General features: G+C 50.5%; 1 protein-coding gene across 2 annotated transcripts in view; it reads right to left on the bottom strand.

Annotated features, from left to right (window-relative positions):
* ttll7 (tubulin tyrosine ligase-like family, member 7) overlaps window positions 1-18441 on the bottom strand; it is a 375815-nt gene that overhangs the window by 44364 nt on the left and 313010 nt on the right. For both annotated transcript variants that reach the window (XM_072510355.1, XM_072510356.1), the window contains exon 18: window positions 2961-3041. In XM_072510355.1, coding sequence (XP_072366456.1) covers window positions 2961-3041 — 81 coding nt within the window. The remainder of the gene's footprint in view (window positions 1-2960; window positions 3042-18441) is intronic.

The following is an 18441-nucleotide window of genomic DNA, read 5'->3' as shown; positions in this document are numbered from 1 at the left end:
ACCAACATTAAATAATTGATAAAAGCTTTCTGATACACTCCTAAAGAAAGCCATGGGTATAGCCATGGGTATGATCCTATAGAGGAGCTGGTCATAGTCTGTTATTTTTCCTCCCATTAAGCTCTGATATCCTGTTATCTTCTGCTCACCAACCCCTTCAGTTCCATTCACACACACTTGACGACTGGAAGAATCAAACACTAGATGAGCCCTTGTGTAACACACAAGGTGACAGACCAAGTTCTGGAAAATGTGATGAAAATAAATAGGTGTTGATGGCCATTGCAGACACGATGTGCGGTAAAACTCCAGTTGGGATTCGTGGCTCGCACACTAGCCGTGGGATTAGCGATGACTTGCTAAATCCCATGGCAGGCAAAATCAGGATTTTGCAGCAAGAATCAAAGCAGTTGCGAGTCTCCTCTTACCACCCTTCAGACTGTAAGGTGCCAGGTTGGCACTGCCAAGGGGTGGGGCATTGAGGGGGGGGGACCAGGGGAGAGTGAGGTGAGAAAATGAGGGAGGGGTTGCAGAGGGGACCGAGGGAGAGTGAGATGAGAAAATGAGAGAGGGGTTGAGGGAGGGGTTGAAGGGGGGGCCGAGGGAGAGTGAGATGAGAAAATGAGGGAGGGGTTTGAAGGGGGATACTGTGGGGTGACGGAGGGGATTGAGGGAGGACTGAAGGGTGGAGCTGGGGGGAGAATGAGGGAGGGCTGATGGGGGTGACTGGGGAATGAGTGTGGGCTGCAAAAGGGGACGGTGGGAGCTGTAGAGGGCTACTTTTCCAGTGGTGAGGGTAAGAGGGGGGGGGTGCCCTACTAGCGATTGAGGGTGGGCTGCAGCCGTATTTTGACCTCGGGCTCAGGACCTGTGAGAGTTGAAGCCTCTCCCCTCTCAGGTCCAGCGAGATCTCTGTGGAGTAGGTCATTGAATTGCACCGGAACGAAAGAGAAAATGCTGGAAAATCTCAGCAAGTCTGGCAGCATCTGTCGGGAGAGCAAAGAGCGAACGTTTCGAGTCCGATGATTCTTTGTCAAAGCTGTGCAACTCCAGCCCAATTAGTCCGGAAGCGGGGAGTTCTGGCGAATGGCACCGGAAACCTGATTAAGGGTAACATTTTCCAAAGTGACATGGATTGGCAGGTCTTCGTCGCTCCACGCACCAGCAGGAATCACTGGTTTTCCCGCTGGCGGGAGCACATAGGGTGCGATGTTCTGGCCACGCTGCACCAGAAAAGCCGCTTGCCGCAGCAAAGCATGGGATCCACATTACAGTGAGGCTAACTGCCTCGCTCTAAAATGTAGATTAGCCAAAAGGCGATCCCACCCATTGTGGGCGGGATTCCCCATGGCCCAGAGCTGCATGTCCATTGGGCAGGTTGGTGCCCTGGGAGTGCCATGTGGGTGCCGGTCTGGCACTTCCAAGGTGCCCAGGCGGCACTGCCAGGTTGCCACTGCCAAGGTGCCAAGCTGGCATTTTGTGCGTGCATGTAATTGGGCTGGAGTTGCCCACCATGGGTGTTGGGGGGGAGGGGTGGGGGGGGGAGGGGTGGGGGGGGGGGAGGGGGGAGGTTTGGGGGACCCTCCCATGTTGCGTTTGGGCTTGGGGGGTTGGGGATTTTGTTTTGTGGGCCTCGGAGATTGGGACGCCATTTATAAATGTGTCCCGGTCTCTTGCTATAACAGGGAGTTCTGGCGAGCAGAGCGCCCCCATTGTAAAATACGGTGCGGGGCTATCCCCGTTCAGGCACCCTTAGGACCCGATTCTCCCAAAAAATATCAAAGTTAATTTGTCGTGGGTTTCAGGAAGTTTCCCGCTGACTCTCCCGGCGAGTTCCCGACCACTATTCAATGACACACAGTCGCTTTTTTGGCTCCTGGGGAGTTTATCACTAGTTTAGCACTGGGGAGCTGAACTCAGAGATCAGGCCGCCATTTTGAAAGGGTGCCCTGATCTCTAAGTGAACTTATGGGTCCCCCACACCTATGGGCAATGACACCCCCCCCCCACACACATGGGCACTACCCCACACCACCCAAGTGAGGCCACCCCGCTATGAGGTGCCTGGAGGTCCCGCCTCTTCAGGCCCCCCCAAGCCCCATTACAGCACCACCTCCCTTCCAGGTCCCCCACCCACCACCACCCCAATTTCCCGGAGGCCCCTACTTACTTGCCCTGCACTCCCTACCCTTCAAACCCCCCTCCACCCTCATTTCATGGGCATGGCTTCCCTTGCCCCCTGACCCTTGGCAGTGCCCCCCCCCCCGGCACTAAGGCAGTGTTCTTGACAGCTTGGCAGTGCCAAGGCGCATGTGTTCCAGGGGGAGGGCCAAGGAAGGCCCTGCACTTACCCTGACCACCCAGCGGTCTCCGGTGGACCTGCACTGATCGGTGCCCGGGTGCAGTCTCCCTGGGGAGGCCAAAGAATCGAGGGAGGCCAGTGTATCCGGCGTAGGTAGGTCGTAAGTAGGTTTCTGACCTATTTCCGTGAACGTCATTCGGTCCCACCCATTTGGGGCAGGGTCCAGCCTCCGCGTCTCTCGGGGTTTGGGTTAATCCTGTGTGGCATGGAGGCTGCTGGTTGGCCCCCCTGGAGGGCTCCCCCAATATTCTTCAGCCCCGTTGGCCTCTCACCCTCTACCTAAGTGGCCTCCTACTGGTTCATGCAAGTTCCTGCATGAAATGAGCAGAAGCTGCTTCAGACGATCGAGAATAGTGATCACTCTGAAAGGGCAAAGAAAGGTCAGTGTATCATCGAGTCAGAGAATTTACAGTGCAGAAGGAGGCCATTTGGCCCATCGAGTCGGCACCGGCTCTCGGAAAGAGCACCTTACCTATGCCCACACCTCCGCCCTATCCATACACCTCCACCCTATCTCATGCAACACTTCTGCATTTGGTTCTGAACTTCACATCGCCCCTGACGGCATGGCTTACCATAGCTCTGGATGACCACTCACCTTACGCTGCTTTGTGGAGTCCAGTTTGACCAGCCAGTAAGAAGCCACTTTAGGCTTGTGATACTTCCAGTTGTCCAGTATCTGTGAAGGGGTATCAGGAACAAATATAAGCGTCCACAAGCGAATAGAACAAATAACAAAGAACAATACAGCACAGAAACAGGCCCTTCGGCCCTCCCAGCCTGCACCGGTCATGATCCCACCCTTGGTCAAAGCCGTCAGCATCTCTTAGTGCCGAATCCCTCTATACCCATCCTATCCCATGTGTTTGTCGAGATGCCTTTTGAACGCCATTAATGTATCTGCTTCCACAACCTCCCCTGGCAACGTGTTCCAGGCACTCACCACCCTCTGTGTAAAAAACCTGCCTCGCACATCTCCTCTAAACCTCGCCCCACGGACCTGAAACCTATGGCCCCTGGTGACTGACCCCGCCACCCTGGGAAAGAGTGCCTGCCCATCCACTCTATCCATGCCCCTCATAATCTTGCATACCTCTATCAGGTCACCCCTCAACCTCTGTCTTTCTAATGAAAACAGTCCGAGTCTATTCAGCCTCTCCGCATAGCTAAAACGCTCCAGACCAGGCAACATCCTGGTAAACATCCTCTGCACCCTCTCCAAAGTGTCTGTCATGATATTCAGGTAAACATCATAGCACATACATACATACATACTGATGGACAGATCAACGGACCAATCAACAGACACACAACACGACAGCCAATCACAGGCAAGAGCATACACAGTACAAAACAGGGAACACAACACTTCCTGAGCACTCGAGCAGGAGACAGCTCAGGGCACAGAGCTCATAGCAAGCCACTCAGACATCCACCATGTGCTGAGTGCCACTCCAAGATAGTATTAGGAATAGGTCTACAAATTCTAGGGTTATGATCGAACCTCAGTAACCAGTTTACCACTGTAAATAAATGTTAGTAATAAAACTGAGTTGTACCATTCGCAACCGTGTTGGTTCGTCTGTGTAGCAGAGTACCCAACACTTCAGCGTCCACATCCTTCCGGTGGTGGGGTAAAACATTGGGGAAAGACAAATAGATAATCTATCTGGGAAACAGATTAGTTTCTTTAGCAAAGCAATCGGTAAAGTTATTGTGCCAGTGAGACACTCAGGTCAGAAGGGCCGTCTTTTTCTTCAATCCCTCGTTGCTACTGAGTTTCCAATCGTGGCTCAGGATGTGGAACCTAAGAACAGGGACCAGCCATTCGGCCTATCGAGTCTGAGCTTTGCCATTCAATTAGATCACGGCTGATCATTTATATTATGGGCAGCACAGTAGCACAAGTGGATAGCACTGTGGCTTCACAATGCCAGGGTCCCAGGTTCGATTCCCTGCTGGGTCACTGTCTGTACGGAGTCTGCACGTTCTCCCCCGTGTCTGCGTGGGTTTCCCGGGTGCTCCGGTTTCCTCCCGCAGTCCAAAGATGTGCAGGTTAGGTGGATTGGCCATGATAAATTGCCCTTAGTGACCAAAAAGATTAGGGGGGTTATTGGGTTACGGGGCTAGGGTGGAAGTGAGGGCTTAAGTGGGTCGGTGCAGACTCGATGGGCCGAATGGCCTCCTTTTGCACTGTATGTTCTATGCCCATTTATCAGTGCTATCCCCATAACACTTGATGTCATTAGTATCCAGAAATCTATCAATTTCTGTTTTGAACATACTCATAGACTATGCCTCCCACAGCCCTCCAGTGAATTCCAAAGATTCAACACCCTCCGGATGAAGAAACTCCTCCTCATCACTTGGTGACACTGGTTCTGGGCTCACCACCCCAGGGGAAACATCTACATCCACATCCACCCTGACACGTCCTTCTTCAAAACTTTGAAAGATACAGGACTAGTTTCCTCAATTTCTCCCCATAGGACATGTGGTAAACCACTGTTGCACCTATATTGTGGAGATGTCGGCGTTGGACTGGGGTGAGCACAGTAAGAAGTCTTACAACACGAGGTTAAAGTCCAAAAGGTTTGTTTCGATGTCACTAGCTTTCGGAGCGCTGCTCCCTCCTCTCCGAAAGCTAGTGACATCGAAACAAACCTGTTGGACTTTAACCTGGTGTTGTAAGACTTCTTACTGTGCGCACCTATATTAGGTGATGTAAGGTAGGACCTGTACTATAGGTTCACCGGTAGTCCCAGACTGCTGGCTCCACCCAGTCGGCGGAGTATAAATATGCGTGTCCTCCATTCAGCAGCCATTTCGCCAGCTGCTGTGGGAGGCCACACATCTTAGAGCAATAAAGCCTCAGTTGTATACAACTCTAGTCTTTGTTCAATTGATCGTGCATCAATTTATTACCAGATCGCCTGCAGCAGGATCTGCAATCAAGCGACGCCAAAAAGGACTTTAATCACTGGCTAGCTTGCTTCGAGGCGTACATCAACTCAGCGACCACCCCTCTTCCGGAGGCTCAGAAGATACAGATCCTGTTCTCAAGGTTGAGCTCCAACGTGTTTCCGCTGATCCAGGACTCCCTGAACTACGCCGGCGCCATGGCGCTTCTCAAAGACAACTACGCACAGAAAACAAACACGTTCTTCGCCAGGCACGTACTCGCCACTCGCTCTCAACTCCCTGGTGAGTCCATAGAAGACTTCTGGCGGGCCCTAATCCCACTCGTCCGGGACTGTGACAGTCAGGCCGTTACGGCCACCGAACATTCCAATCTTCTTATGCGGGGCGCGGTCGTAACGGGGATTGAACATAGAACATAGAACATAGAAAATACAGCACAGAACAGGCCCTTCGGCCCACGATGTTGTGCCGAACCTTTGTCCTAGATTAATCATAGATTATCATTGAATTTACAGTGCAGAAGGAGGCCATTCGGCCCCTTGAGTCTGCACCAGCTCTTGGAAAGAGCACCCTACCCAAACTCAACACCTCCACCCAACACCAAGGGCAATTTGGACATTAAGGGCAATTTATCATTGGCCAATTCACCTGACCCGCACATCTTTGGACTGTGGGAGGAAACCGGAGCACCCGGAGGAAACCCACGCAGACACGGGGAGGACGTGCAGACTCCGCACAGACAATGACCCAAGCTGGAATCGAACCTGGGACCATGGATCTGTGAAGCAATTGTGCTATCCACAATGCTACCGTGCTGCCCTTAAGAACAAATAAATCTACACTATATCATTTTCCCGTAATCCATGTACCTATCCAACAGCTGCTTGAAGGTCCCTAATGTTTCCGACTCAACTACTTCCACAGGCAGTGCATTCCATGCCCCCACTACTCTCTGGGTAAAGAACCTACCTCTGATATCCCTCCTATATCTTCCACCTTTCACCTTAAATTTATGTCCCCTTGTAATGGTGTGTTCCACCTGGGGAAAAAGTCTCTGACTGTCTACTCTATCTATTCCCCTGATCATCTTATAAACCTCTATCAAGTCGCCCCTCATCCTTCTCCGCTCTAATGAGAAAAGGCCTAGCACCCTCAACCTTTCCTCGTAAGACCTACTCTCCATTCCAGGCAACATCCTGGTAAATCTTCTTTGCACCTTTTCCAGAGCTTCCACATCCTTCCTAAAATGAGGCGACCAGAACTGTACACAGTACTCCAAATGTGGCCTTACCAAGGTTTTGTACAGCTGCATCATTACCTCATGGCTCTTAAATTCAATCCCTCTGTTAATGAACGCGAGCACACCATAGGCCTTCTTCATAGCTCTATCCACTTGAGTGGCAACTTTCAAAGATGTATGAACATAGACCCCAAGGTCTCTCTGCTCCTCCACAATGCCAAGAACTCTACCGTTAACCCTGTATTCCGCATTCATATTTGTCCTTCCAAAATGGACAACCTCACACTTTTCAGGGTTAAACTCCATCTGCCACTTCTCCGCCCAGCTCTGCATCCTATCTATGTCTCTTTGCAGCCGACAACAGCCCTCCTTACTATCCACAACTCCACCAATCTTCGTATCGTCTGCAAATTTACTGACCCACCCTTCAACTCCCTCATCCAAGTCATTAATGAAAATCACAAACAGCAGAGGACCCAGAACTGATCCCTGCGGTACACCACTGGTAACTGGGATCCAGGCTGAATATTTGCCATCCACCACCACTCTCTGACTTCTATCGGTTAGCCAGTTCGTTATCCAACTGGCCAAATTTCCCACTATCCCATGCCTCCTTACTTTGTGCAGAAGCCTACCATGGGGAACTTTATCAAATGCCTTACTAAAATCCATGTACACTACATCCACTGCTTTACCTTCATCCACACGCTTGGTCATCAACATCAGGATTGGGATGGACCTCATACGCCAAAGACTGTTAGAAGGGGCCACGCTCGATCTAGCTGAGACAAAGAAGCTAGCATTCTCTAGGTCGCCTCGCGCAACAGTCAGGCCTATCCCACCAGCCGCGCGGCCCACCCCTTCTGCACATCGTGGACCCCACAGGCGGCCTCCCCAGCGGGGGCCTTACCCAGCCAGTACGCCTGCGCCACGCCCAGCCCGCACACCCCGGGGGTCCCCGATGCCAGGCCCGCGCAGTCGCCGCTATCGCCCCCACCACCCTAGTCTACACACAATGGGCGCCGCCATCTTCATCTCCCCGGACCACGCGCGGCCAGTGGGCACCGCCATCTCCCCCCCCCTCAGTCCACGTGCGGCCCATGCACTCCACTCCATTCGGTCACTGCTGTGCACCGCCACTAACAACACACCCCATGAATGTCTTTTTGCCTTCCCCAGGAAGTCCACATCTGGGGTCTCGCTCCCGACTTGGCTCGCAGCTCCAGGGCCAGTCCTGCTCCGTAGGCATGTCCGACTCCACAAGACGGACCCGTTGGTGGAGAGGGTGCAATTGCTCCATACAAACCCCCAGTATGCCTACGTGGCGTACCCCGACGGCCGCCAGGATACTGTCTCCCTCAGGGACCTGGCACCAGCAGGTTCCACACACACACACACCCCTCCGGCCCGGCGCCACCCTCCCCACCCCGGCGCTCCCAGCATTAACCCCACCAGGACCATCTGTCCTCCCCCTGCCCATGCCAGAGGATGAAGAGGATTTCGGCACGCTCGCGGAGTCACCAAACATCAGGCCAGCATCGACATCACCGCCACCGCTACATCACTCCCAGCGGAACTTCAAGGCACCGAATCGGATAAACCTCTAACTGGTCCGCCGGACTTCAAAAGACATTTTTTTCTGCTCAAATACTGTAAATATAGATTCATTGTGTATATAGTTCTCCACCCCCCCCCCCCCCCCCCCCCCCCGGCCGGACTCAATTTTAACAAGGGGTGAATGTGGTAAACCACTGTTGCACCTATATTAGGTGATGTAAGGTAGGACCTGTACTACAGGTTCGCCGGTAGTCCCTGCCTGCTGGCTCCGCCCAGTAGGCAGAGTATAAATATGCATGTCCTCCATTCAGCAGCCATTTCGTCAGCTGCTGTGGGAGGCCACAAATCTTAGAGCAACAAAGCCTCAGTTGTATCCAATTCTAGTATTTGTTCAATTGATCGTGCATCAGGACAATCCTGCCATCCCAAGAATTAGTCGGTGAATCTCCATTGCCCTCCCTCAATGGCCAGCATATCCTTCTTTAGTTAAGGAGACCAAAGCTATACGCAATACTCCAGGTGCGGTCTCACCAAGTCCCTGTATAACTGCGGCAAGACATCGTTATTCTTGTACTCAAACCCCCGTGTGCTGAAGGCCAACAAATACTAATTGTCTTCCGAACTGCTTGCTGCACCTGAATGCTAGCTTTTCGTGACTGATGAACAAGGGGCTGGATTTTTTGTTTCAGCGGCTAAGTGCCAGCTGAAACGGAGAATTTGCGGGCGTTTTACGATGCCAAAATTGGCGCCGAACGCTCACCGATTCCGTGGCTGGTGAGGGGCTAGCAGCAGTGCCAGGTGAAATGCTGAAAAGGGCGGAGAATGGCCAGGTCCGTGGCCTGCATGCACACGGCAACGACCTGCAGCAGTCGCGCCGTACAACATGGCGCCGGCTGTGCGCGGACCCAACCCGCTAAATGCAAACCCACAGGCCACCCCCCCACCAGTGCCCCCCAGCCCTCGCGGAAGCCCCCTCGGTCAGCGGCATGGACGCCGGCCGAGTGTGGTGGCGCTGGGCACAGTCCGCAGCCGCCACGCTGGTTTCCCGAACGCTCAGACCACACGTCAACCGCGCAGTCGGGAACTCGGACCATCGGGGGCGGAGTATTGCAGGAGGTCCTTCCGACGGAGCACCCACGCCGTTCCAACGATGTATCTGCTTCCACAACCTCCCCGGCAACGCGATGACGCCAGTTTGGAGGGGGCGGAGACTCAAAAACCGGCGTCAAGACGGCGCTGCCCCCGATTTAGGCGTCAGAAGGGATACTCCGTCCAATCGCGATATCGGCGTCGGGGAACGGAAAACCCCGCCCAACAACACCCAGGTCTATTTGGACATCAACACTTTCCAACCTCTCCCGTTTAAAAAATACTCTGCCTTTCTGTTTTCTTTTAACCAGAGTGGATAACTTTACATCACATCATATTCCATCTCTTATATCTTGTCCATTCGCCTCCTTGCACTCACATTCCCACCAAATGTTGTGTCATCGGCAAATGTTACATTTGGTACCCACATCCAAAACCTCTGTATTGATTGTGGACAGCTGTGGTCCCTTGCACTGATCCTTGCGATAACCCACTAATAACAGCCTACCATCATGAGAATGATCCATTTACTCCCACTCTCTGTTTTCTGTCATTTAACCAATTCTCAATCCATACCAGTATATTACCCCTAATCCCATGTGCTCTAATTGTGTTGACCAACATTTTCTAGCCTTCCCCCACAGGATCCCCCGCAGCGGGCCAGCGAGCCACTGAAATCTCCGCTCACCTCGGCGGGTCCGGAACATCCTGCCAGTGGGAAGGGCTGAAGAATTCCGGCCCTTGTGTGGGACCTTATCAATAGCCTTCTGAAAATTCAAATATGCCACACCTACTGGTTCTCCCATATCTATCCTGCTCGTAATGTCCTCAAAAAAATCCAACAGGTTTATCAAACATGATTGCCTTTTCATAAATTCATATTGACTCACCCCAGTTATATCATTAATTTCCAAGTACCTAGTTATCATGTTATTATATATTATTATTTGGGGTTTAGAGAACCCCAAAGTGTATCATGGAGTTCACCTGACCCACAGCTTTCAATAGATTTTGGTTATGGGGAGCACAAGGGCCCACTCTACAGGTGTGATGCAACAGAGATCTAAAGAACTTTTAAAACAAAACAATGTTTATTCTATGAATCCAGTTAACATTTTATAAACACACGGTAAACACCTAAGCAACTATCAACTCAAATACGCCCCCAAAGAATACAGTACTCTACAAGTAACCCTTAATCTTTCCTCGCAACATCCATAAGACAAATACACTCTTTAACAAAGACATCAGGTTTAAATTCTCTACTGAGGGCAGTTATCACTTTTAAATTAGCAAGTGATCTGAAGACATTCTTTACATGCAGAGAGAGATTAAAATTACACCTTGTTTGGCTGGATGCAGCTCCAACTCTGAAAACAAAACTAAACACACACTGTAGCTGCCTGCTCAAAAACAAAAGTAAAAGTAGACAGACAGCCCAGCTCCACCCACACTCTGACATCACTGCAGCTATTTGATAAACATCCATTTCTTAAAGGTACATCCACTGCAGCTATTTAATAAACACCCATTTCCTAAAGGTACTCTCACATGACAATATCCTTCATAGTAGATTCCAACATTTTCCCTCCTACTCACATCAAACAAACTGGGCTGCTGCTCTCTGTTTTCCCACACCCTCTCTTCCGAAATAGTGCGGTTCCTTTTCTACTTTCTGATGTTCAGTAACCTTTCCAGAATCTATATCCAGAACCGATACATCCTCTATCTCTATGGCCAACTCCTCATATCTCTATGGCCAACTCCTCAACACTCATGTAGTTTATCAGGTCCAGTCAGGGGATTTATCAAGCTCAAATCCAATTAAAGTTTTGAATGCTTCCTCTTCATTAATTTTAATTTCTTCCAGTTCCTCAGTTTTCATAAACCCTAGGTTCCCTAGTATTTCTGGAAGACTTTCTGTACCTTCCTTTGTGAAGACATGATGTGGAGATGCCGGCGTTGGACTGGGGTGAGCACAGCAAAAAGTCTTACAACACCAGGTTAAAGTCCAACAAAGGTTAAAGGACAAACACAGGATAATTGTTTAGTATCTCCACCACTCTCATATTCTCCACGATAAATTCTCCTGTCTCCACCTTTAATGGACTCACATATATCCTTGCTCATCGTTTCCTTTGCACATACCTAAGGCAGATTTTACCGTCCACGTTTATGCCTCTCACTTCCTTGCGTTCATATTCTCTTTCCCTTTCTTTATCAGTCTTCTGGTCATTCTTTGCTGGATTCTAACTTGCTCCTAATCCTCGATCTTACCACTGCTTCTGGGAACCTTCGAAGCCACTTACTTTGATGTAATGTAATCTTTAACTTATTTTGTTAGCTGCAGTTGATTCATCTTTGCTGTTGGGATTCCCTGGGCGGGATTCTCCGACCCCCCCCGCCGGGAATTGCGCCGCGCCAGTCGTCGGCCACTGGCAGCAGCACCCCTGGCGATTCGCCTGTTTTTGCCGGCGGGACCGGGCTGCACGGGCGGCCTCCGGGGGGACGCGGGGGGATCTGGCCCCGGGGGGTGCCCCCACAGTGGCCTAGCCCGCGATTGGGGCCCACCGATCCGCGGGCGGGCCTGTGCCGTGGGGGCACTCTATTCCTCCGCATCGGCTGCTGTGGTCCTCCGCGATGGCCGATGCGGAGATGATCCCCACCTGCACATGAGCTGGGATAACGCCAGTGCCGGCTGGCGGGGCACAAACCACTCCGGCGCCGGCCTAGCCCCTGAAGGTGCAGAGGATTCCGCACCTTCGGGGCAGCCCGACGCCAGAGTGGATCACTCCACTCCTTCCCGCCGGAGTTGGCCGTCCCGTCGGTTCGTGGAGAATCCCGCTTCCTGTCTTAGAGGAACATAGAACTTAGAACATAGAATTTACAGTGCATAAGGAAGCCATTCGGCCCATCAAGTCAGCACCAGCCACTGGAAACAGCATCCTATTTAAGCCCACACCTCCACCCTATCCCTAATAACCCCACCTAACCTTTTGGACACTAAGGGGCAATTTAGCATGGCCAATCCACCTAACAGCACACCTTTTGGAACTTGTGGGAGGATACCGGAGCACCCGGAGGAAAGCCACAGACACGGGGAGAAAGGGCAATCTTCACACAGACAGTCACCTGAGGGCGGAATTGAACCCAGGACCCTGGAGCTGTGAGGCAGCAGTGCTAACTACTCTGCTACTGTGCCGCCTCAAATGTATATTTGGATATTTGTTGTAAAACATGTAATACTTCTTTACATACTAGCCATTGCCTACATACCATTACATTTTCCCAGGTGACCATTGTCAATTTCCCCCTCGTACCTTCCTTTGCTCAAAAACCCTAGTTTCAGGATGAACAATGTCACTTCATGTAAAATTCCATCAGATTATGATCACTATTTCCTAAAGGCCCCTTTACAGCAATTCTACGAATTAGCCCTTTATCATTACTGGATACAAGATGTAATATAGCCCAATCCATTGTTCGTTCCTCAATGTGCTGCTCCAGAAACCCATCTCGTATACACTCCAGGAATTCAATCTCTACAGCATTAGTGCTAATTAAGTTTGCCCATTCTATATGTAACTTAGAGTCGCCCAGAATTACAGCTTTGCCCATGTTACGTACTGCTCTAATTGACTGATTTATACTGTGCCCAACATTATCACTAGTTTGGTATCATTATAAATAATCCTAATGATTGCTGTCCCCCTTGCTGTTTCTGAGCTCCACCCGAATGAGATTCTACATCTTGACCTCCCACACCAATGTGCTGTGCTCATCCCTTGTTAATGTCACTACCGGGCGACACGTGGTGCAGTGGTTAGCACTGGGACTACGGTGCTGAGGAATCCTGGCCCTGGGTCGCTGCCCGTGTGGAGTTTGCACATTCTCCCCGTGTCTGCGTGGGTTTCACCCCCGCAACCCATAGATGTGCTGGGTAGGTGGATTGGCCACACTAAATTGCCCCTTAATTGGAAAAGAAGTAATTGGGTACTCCAAATGTATTTTAAAAAATTAATGGCACTACCACAGTTACTATTCCTTCTTTCTGAAATGACGAATATCCTTGAATGTTCAGTTCCCAGTCTCAGTTGCTCTGTAACCAGGGTTCCATCGTGGCAATTAAACCAGACCCATTTACCCCGAATTGTGCCTTGAAGTTATCTACCCTATTGCAAACACTGCGTGCATTCAAATAGCGTGCCCTTAACTTGGCCAGGCCACTTGCTTCAGGCAATTAGGGTGAGTAACAAATGCTGACTCAGCCAGCAACGCTGCATCCCAAGAAGGATTTTAAAAAAAAATTAATTGCTGGCCTTCTTGTTTCCTTGTAAACTTGTGGCCATCGAAAACTACCTGTGCCTGTGTCCTTATTTCGCAAGGGCAACGAATAATCCACACCGAGAAGGTGGAAGCAAAAACGTCCTTTATTTAACAATAACTATTATTTACAGCTACAGTAGTTCCCGATTGGGCCTTCTCTAGTCGGTGGCCTACTGGCCGACTCTATTTATACAAAGTCAAGTATTGGTAAGGGTTCCCCGCCCCTTCTTGGGGGAGCTCGTCGTCTGCAAGCTAACCTACCCCCGTAAGACCCATGCCGGTTATAACATCTCACTTGCACCAAACGTCGTTCCTCTACCGCACCCCCCCCCGCCCCCCCCCCCCCCCACACACACACACACACACACACACACACGCCCACACAGCCCTCCTCCCCCATGCTTGCTGACGATCATTGGCTTCCAGTTACGCAACGCCGGGATTTTAAAATTCTCATCCCCACCACGTCTGTCATCTCCTCAGGCCCATGTCCGAACTATTGGCATACGCGCGTCCAATCCTGGCCTCTTGCACATCCCCAAAATGATTCCCTCCACATTGATTAGTGGCCGTGCCTCTGGCTGCTCAGGGCCGAAACTCTGGGATTCCCTCCCTCCCTACCTCGATCCTGCCTCTTATCCCCTCTCTCTCTCTCTCTCTCTCTCTCTCTCCGCCGTTACGAAAATCCTTCAAATCTATCTCTTTGACCAAGCTTGTGGCCACCTTACTTAATATCACTCAGTGTCCAGTTGTGCTGTTTGATGCTCCTGTACAGTGCCCGGGGGCATTTTATGAGGTTAAAGGGGCCACGTAAATACAAGTTGTTGTTGCATTACCAGGCGGGCGTTTCCACAGGAAATGCCGGTGGGGGGGGGGTTTGAATGTAAAGGTTCCACCCACAGCCAACACTAATCACGCACAACAACCCATCCCCCTAACCCACAACCACAATAATCAGGATCACAATGAAGAAAACAGTCTAATCTCCAATTTAGCTACAGGTGCCTCTTAAGTGGATTGGCTGTGATCAACGCGCAGGGATAGGGCGGGGCAGTGGATCTAGGGAGAGTGCTTTTTTGGTGGGTTGGCGCAGAGTCAATGGGCTGAATGGCCTCCTTCTGGACTGTAGGGATTCTATGGATGCTTTCTGTTGTGTTCAGTATGGTATTATAAGCAAAGCCACCACAAGGTGGTGTGAGTTTGCAATGAATCGAGGGATAAAGTCACTCCAGACCACAGAACACTCCATATCCAGAAAATGACCTCCTTCAGTTATGTCACGCATTTCTTGACGGCAACAGCATTACCCAGAATCAGATGATGATCCTGGCCTACAAAATCCGGGTTGGCTGGGTGTCGGCGGGGGGGGAGGAGCATCTACCAGCCTCGGTGCCAACACGGTGCCCATTGCCACATCGCTTGACTCTGATGCTGACCTCGCTCAAGTCCCTGGGGTCTGGTTGAGATAGGGGCAGGGGAGCTTGAGGGCCACATAAAATGTTCAGGAAGTCCCGCAGACGAGGTGGCAGTCCAGGTGGCCCCCAAGTCTCCCACTCCCACATCCCAACCGCACCCACACTCCAGCCCCCGCCGGCCCCCCTGCACCGTCCCCTACTCACCCATCCCCCACCACCACTCTTGGTGGTCGCGGCTAACATTCAGACGAGAAGTTGGAAGGGTTCCGCAGTCAATTTGGAAAAAAAAAACGATTGCCCCAGCATCACCTTGCGTTGGTGGTAGAGTTAACGTTTCGAGTCCCTGCGACTCTTCTTGAGAGCTCTGAAGGACTCGAAATGTGAACTCTATTTTCTCCCTCCAGACCTGTTGGGTTCGAGCTCAGCATTCTCTGTTATTTTTGGTGAGTTATTCCTGGTGAGGCTTGAGTGAGTCACGCCCCGTTCGTGTAATGGCAGCACCGTAGGATGATACAGTACAGCAGAGAATCGACCCATTCAGGCCCATCGTGACTCCACCGGCTCTGTGAATGAGCTACCCAGTAATACCCACTTCCCTGCCATTTCCACACAGGCCTGCAAAGTGTCTCTCTTTCAAACGTTCATCGAATGCCCTTTTGAAAGTTGCAATTGAATCTGCTTGCACTCGCCTTCTGGGCAGGGCACTCTCAATCATAACAACTCACTGATTAGGAAAGAAAATCTCCTCATCACTCCTGTGGAGCTTTTGCCAATTATCGCGAATCCGTACCCTCTGGTTCCTAAATCTCCAGCCAGTGGAAGCTGTTCAGCCCTCTTTACTCTATCAAAACCCTTCGTAATTAACTCTCTTTAACTTTCTCTGCTGTGAGAGAGAACAATCGCAGCTTCTCTTAACATTCGTAAAATTAACCAAACATTCCTGCGGTAGATCGGAATAAGCCTGACTGAGGGTTATTTGTGATGCCACTTTCCTGAAGGGTTTACCTTTCCTGCTGACATTTTAAGTAGTAAGACATCAAACAGGCCATTCACAGGAGCAGAAATCCTTTCGAGCAGCCATTGATTCCGGATGAAAAGATTATGTCACATTTATAGATGAACAATGAATCAAAACAGGCCTTTCTGTTGCAATTTAACTCGTGTTAAAAGAATGAGAGTGGCTTTTATTGAAAAGGTGCCATTAAGATGCAAGTCTCTTGACACCAAATCTTTCATCCCCCTCGCCAGTTTGAGTTCATGAATAGAACTTACTTAGTCACAAAGAAAAAGTACTTTGCTCTGAGGGATTTTCAGCAGACCGGTGTCAGGTCAGATAAAACAATACATTTCAAAGGCTTTGGATTTTTTTTTTACATGGAGGTGAATCAAATTCAAATCGTTCCCAGATGTTTTTCCGCATCTCCACCATTTCATTGTCACTAATTAAAGTCTTTAGTTGACCGAGAGTGCGACTCAATTAAACGATACTTTGCTGGGGCGGGTGTTCTCCGGCAGAGTACAGCCTGGGCAGCAGGGGAAATTCGGCCAGGGTCTCGGAGGCTGACTGCTCGTCAGCGGCCTCTGCTGGCCATTAGCACACGTTAAAGCTGGTTGAGAAGAGGATTGGGCTGGGCTATGATGCGCATTCTTCTGCCTGGGGTGGGGTGTGCTCTCGACCGTCATTGTCCCAGCACCGTCTCGTAGGCACACAGCCAGAGTGACCACTTTCCCAGCATATTGGAGTCAGCTGGGATGGAGAATTCTAAAGATTCACAACCCTCTGAGTGAGGAAATGGGGCTGGACTGGATAAATAAATGCAGCTATGAGGAACGATTGAGTAGGCTGGGGTTGTTCTCCTTGGTATCGAGGAGACTGAGGAGAGATTTGATTGAGATGGACAAGATTGTGAGTGGCCTGGGTAGAGTGGATGGGAAGGGCCTGTTTACTTAGGCAGAGAAATGAAATGAAATTAAATGAAAATCGCTTATTGTCACAAGTAGGTTTCAGTGAAGTTACTGTGAAAAGCCCCTATTCGCCACCAGGGGGCATTGATTGAAAGTAATTGGGAGAAAGGTTGGAGGGGAGATGAGGAAACCTTTTTTCACCCAGAGGGTGTGGAACTCGTTGCCTGAGGGGACGGTAGAGACCGGGATCGAACCTGGGTCCTCGCCGCCGTGAGGCAGCAGTGCTAACCACTGCGCCTCCGCGCCGCCTCCGCAGATCCGATTCCTAAAGGGTTCCAATACTGGCACTCTCCTGTATAAGGTGCCATACCCCTACCTGAACTTCCTCCTGATGGAGAATAAAGGCTTGTACCATAATCAGACCAATAAGACACAGGAACAGCAATAGGTCGTTCGGCTCCTCGAGCCGGCACTGCCATCCAATAGGATCGTGGCTGATCCGATATTCCTCACCTCCACTTTCCTGCCCTTTGCCTGTAACCCTTGATTCCCTTACTGATCAAGAATCTGTCCATCTCAGCCTTAAATATACACAAGGACTCTGCCTCACAGCTTTCTGTGGCAAGGTATTCCAAAGACTCACACCTTCTGGGAGGAGACATTCCTCATCTGAAATAGACACCCCTTTATTCTGAGGCTATGTCCTCTGGTTTGAGACTCCCCCAAGAGGGGAAACACCCTCTCAGCATTTACCCTGTCAAGTTCCTTAACAATCGGGCATACGGTGGCCCAGTGGTTAGCACTGCTGCCTCACGGCGCCGAGGACCTGGGTTCGATCCCGGCCCCGGATCACTGTCCGTGTGGAGTTTGCACATTCTCCCCATGTCTGCGTGGGTCTCACCCCAACAACCCTAAGGTGTGTAGGGTAGGTGGATTGGCCACGCTAAATTGCTCCTTAATTGGAACGAAAAGAATTGGGTACTCTAAATTTCTAAAAAAAAAAGTTCCTTAAAAATCCTATGGGCGTTCGGTCCATGGCGACCTTCATTGGCAAACAGGATTAAGAAAAATCCCAAGGCTTTTTACACGTACAACGAGCAAGAGGGTAGCCAGGGAAAGTGTTGACTCACTCAAGGACAGAGGAGGGAATCTATGTGTGGAACCAGAGGAAATGGGCGAGGTACTGAATGGGTGCTTTGCATCAGTATTAAACAAAGAGAAGGACTTGGTGGATGATGAAGGGTGTGAAGATAGTCTGGATCATACTGAGATCAAAAAGGAGGAGGAGTTGGGAGTCTTGAAAAACATTGATAGACAAGTCCCTAGGGCCTGATGGGATCTACCCTAGAATACTGAGGGAGGCAAGGGAGGAAGTTGCTGGGACTTTGACAGAAATCTTTGTATCCTCACTGACTACAGGGGAGGTCCCAGAGGACTGGAGAATAGCTGATGTTGTTCCTTTGTTTGAGGAGAGTAGTAAGGATAATCCTGCTAAATTACAGGCCAATGAGCCTTATGTCAGTGATAGGGAAAGTATTGGAGAGGATTCTTCAAGACAGGATTTACTCCCATTTGGAAGCAAATGGACGTATTAGCAAGGGGCAGCATGGTTTTGTGAAGGGGAT

The sequence above is a fragment of the Scyliorhinus torazame genome, chromosome 7 (genome assembly GCF_047496885.1).
Source record: "Scyliorhinus torazame isolate Kashiwa2021f chromosome 7, sScyTor2.1, whole genome shotgun sequence".
Lineage (NCBI taxonomy): Eukaryota > Metazoa > Chordata > Chondrichthyes > Carcharhiniformes > Scyliorhinidae > Scyliorhinus > Scyliorhinus torazame.
The sequence above is the reverse complement of the archived record's forward strand: the minus strand, read 5'-3'. Positions and strand labels throughout refer to the sequence as shown.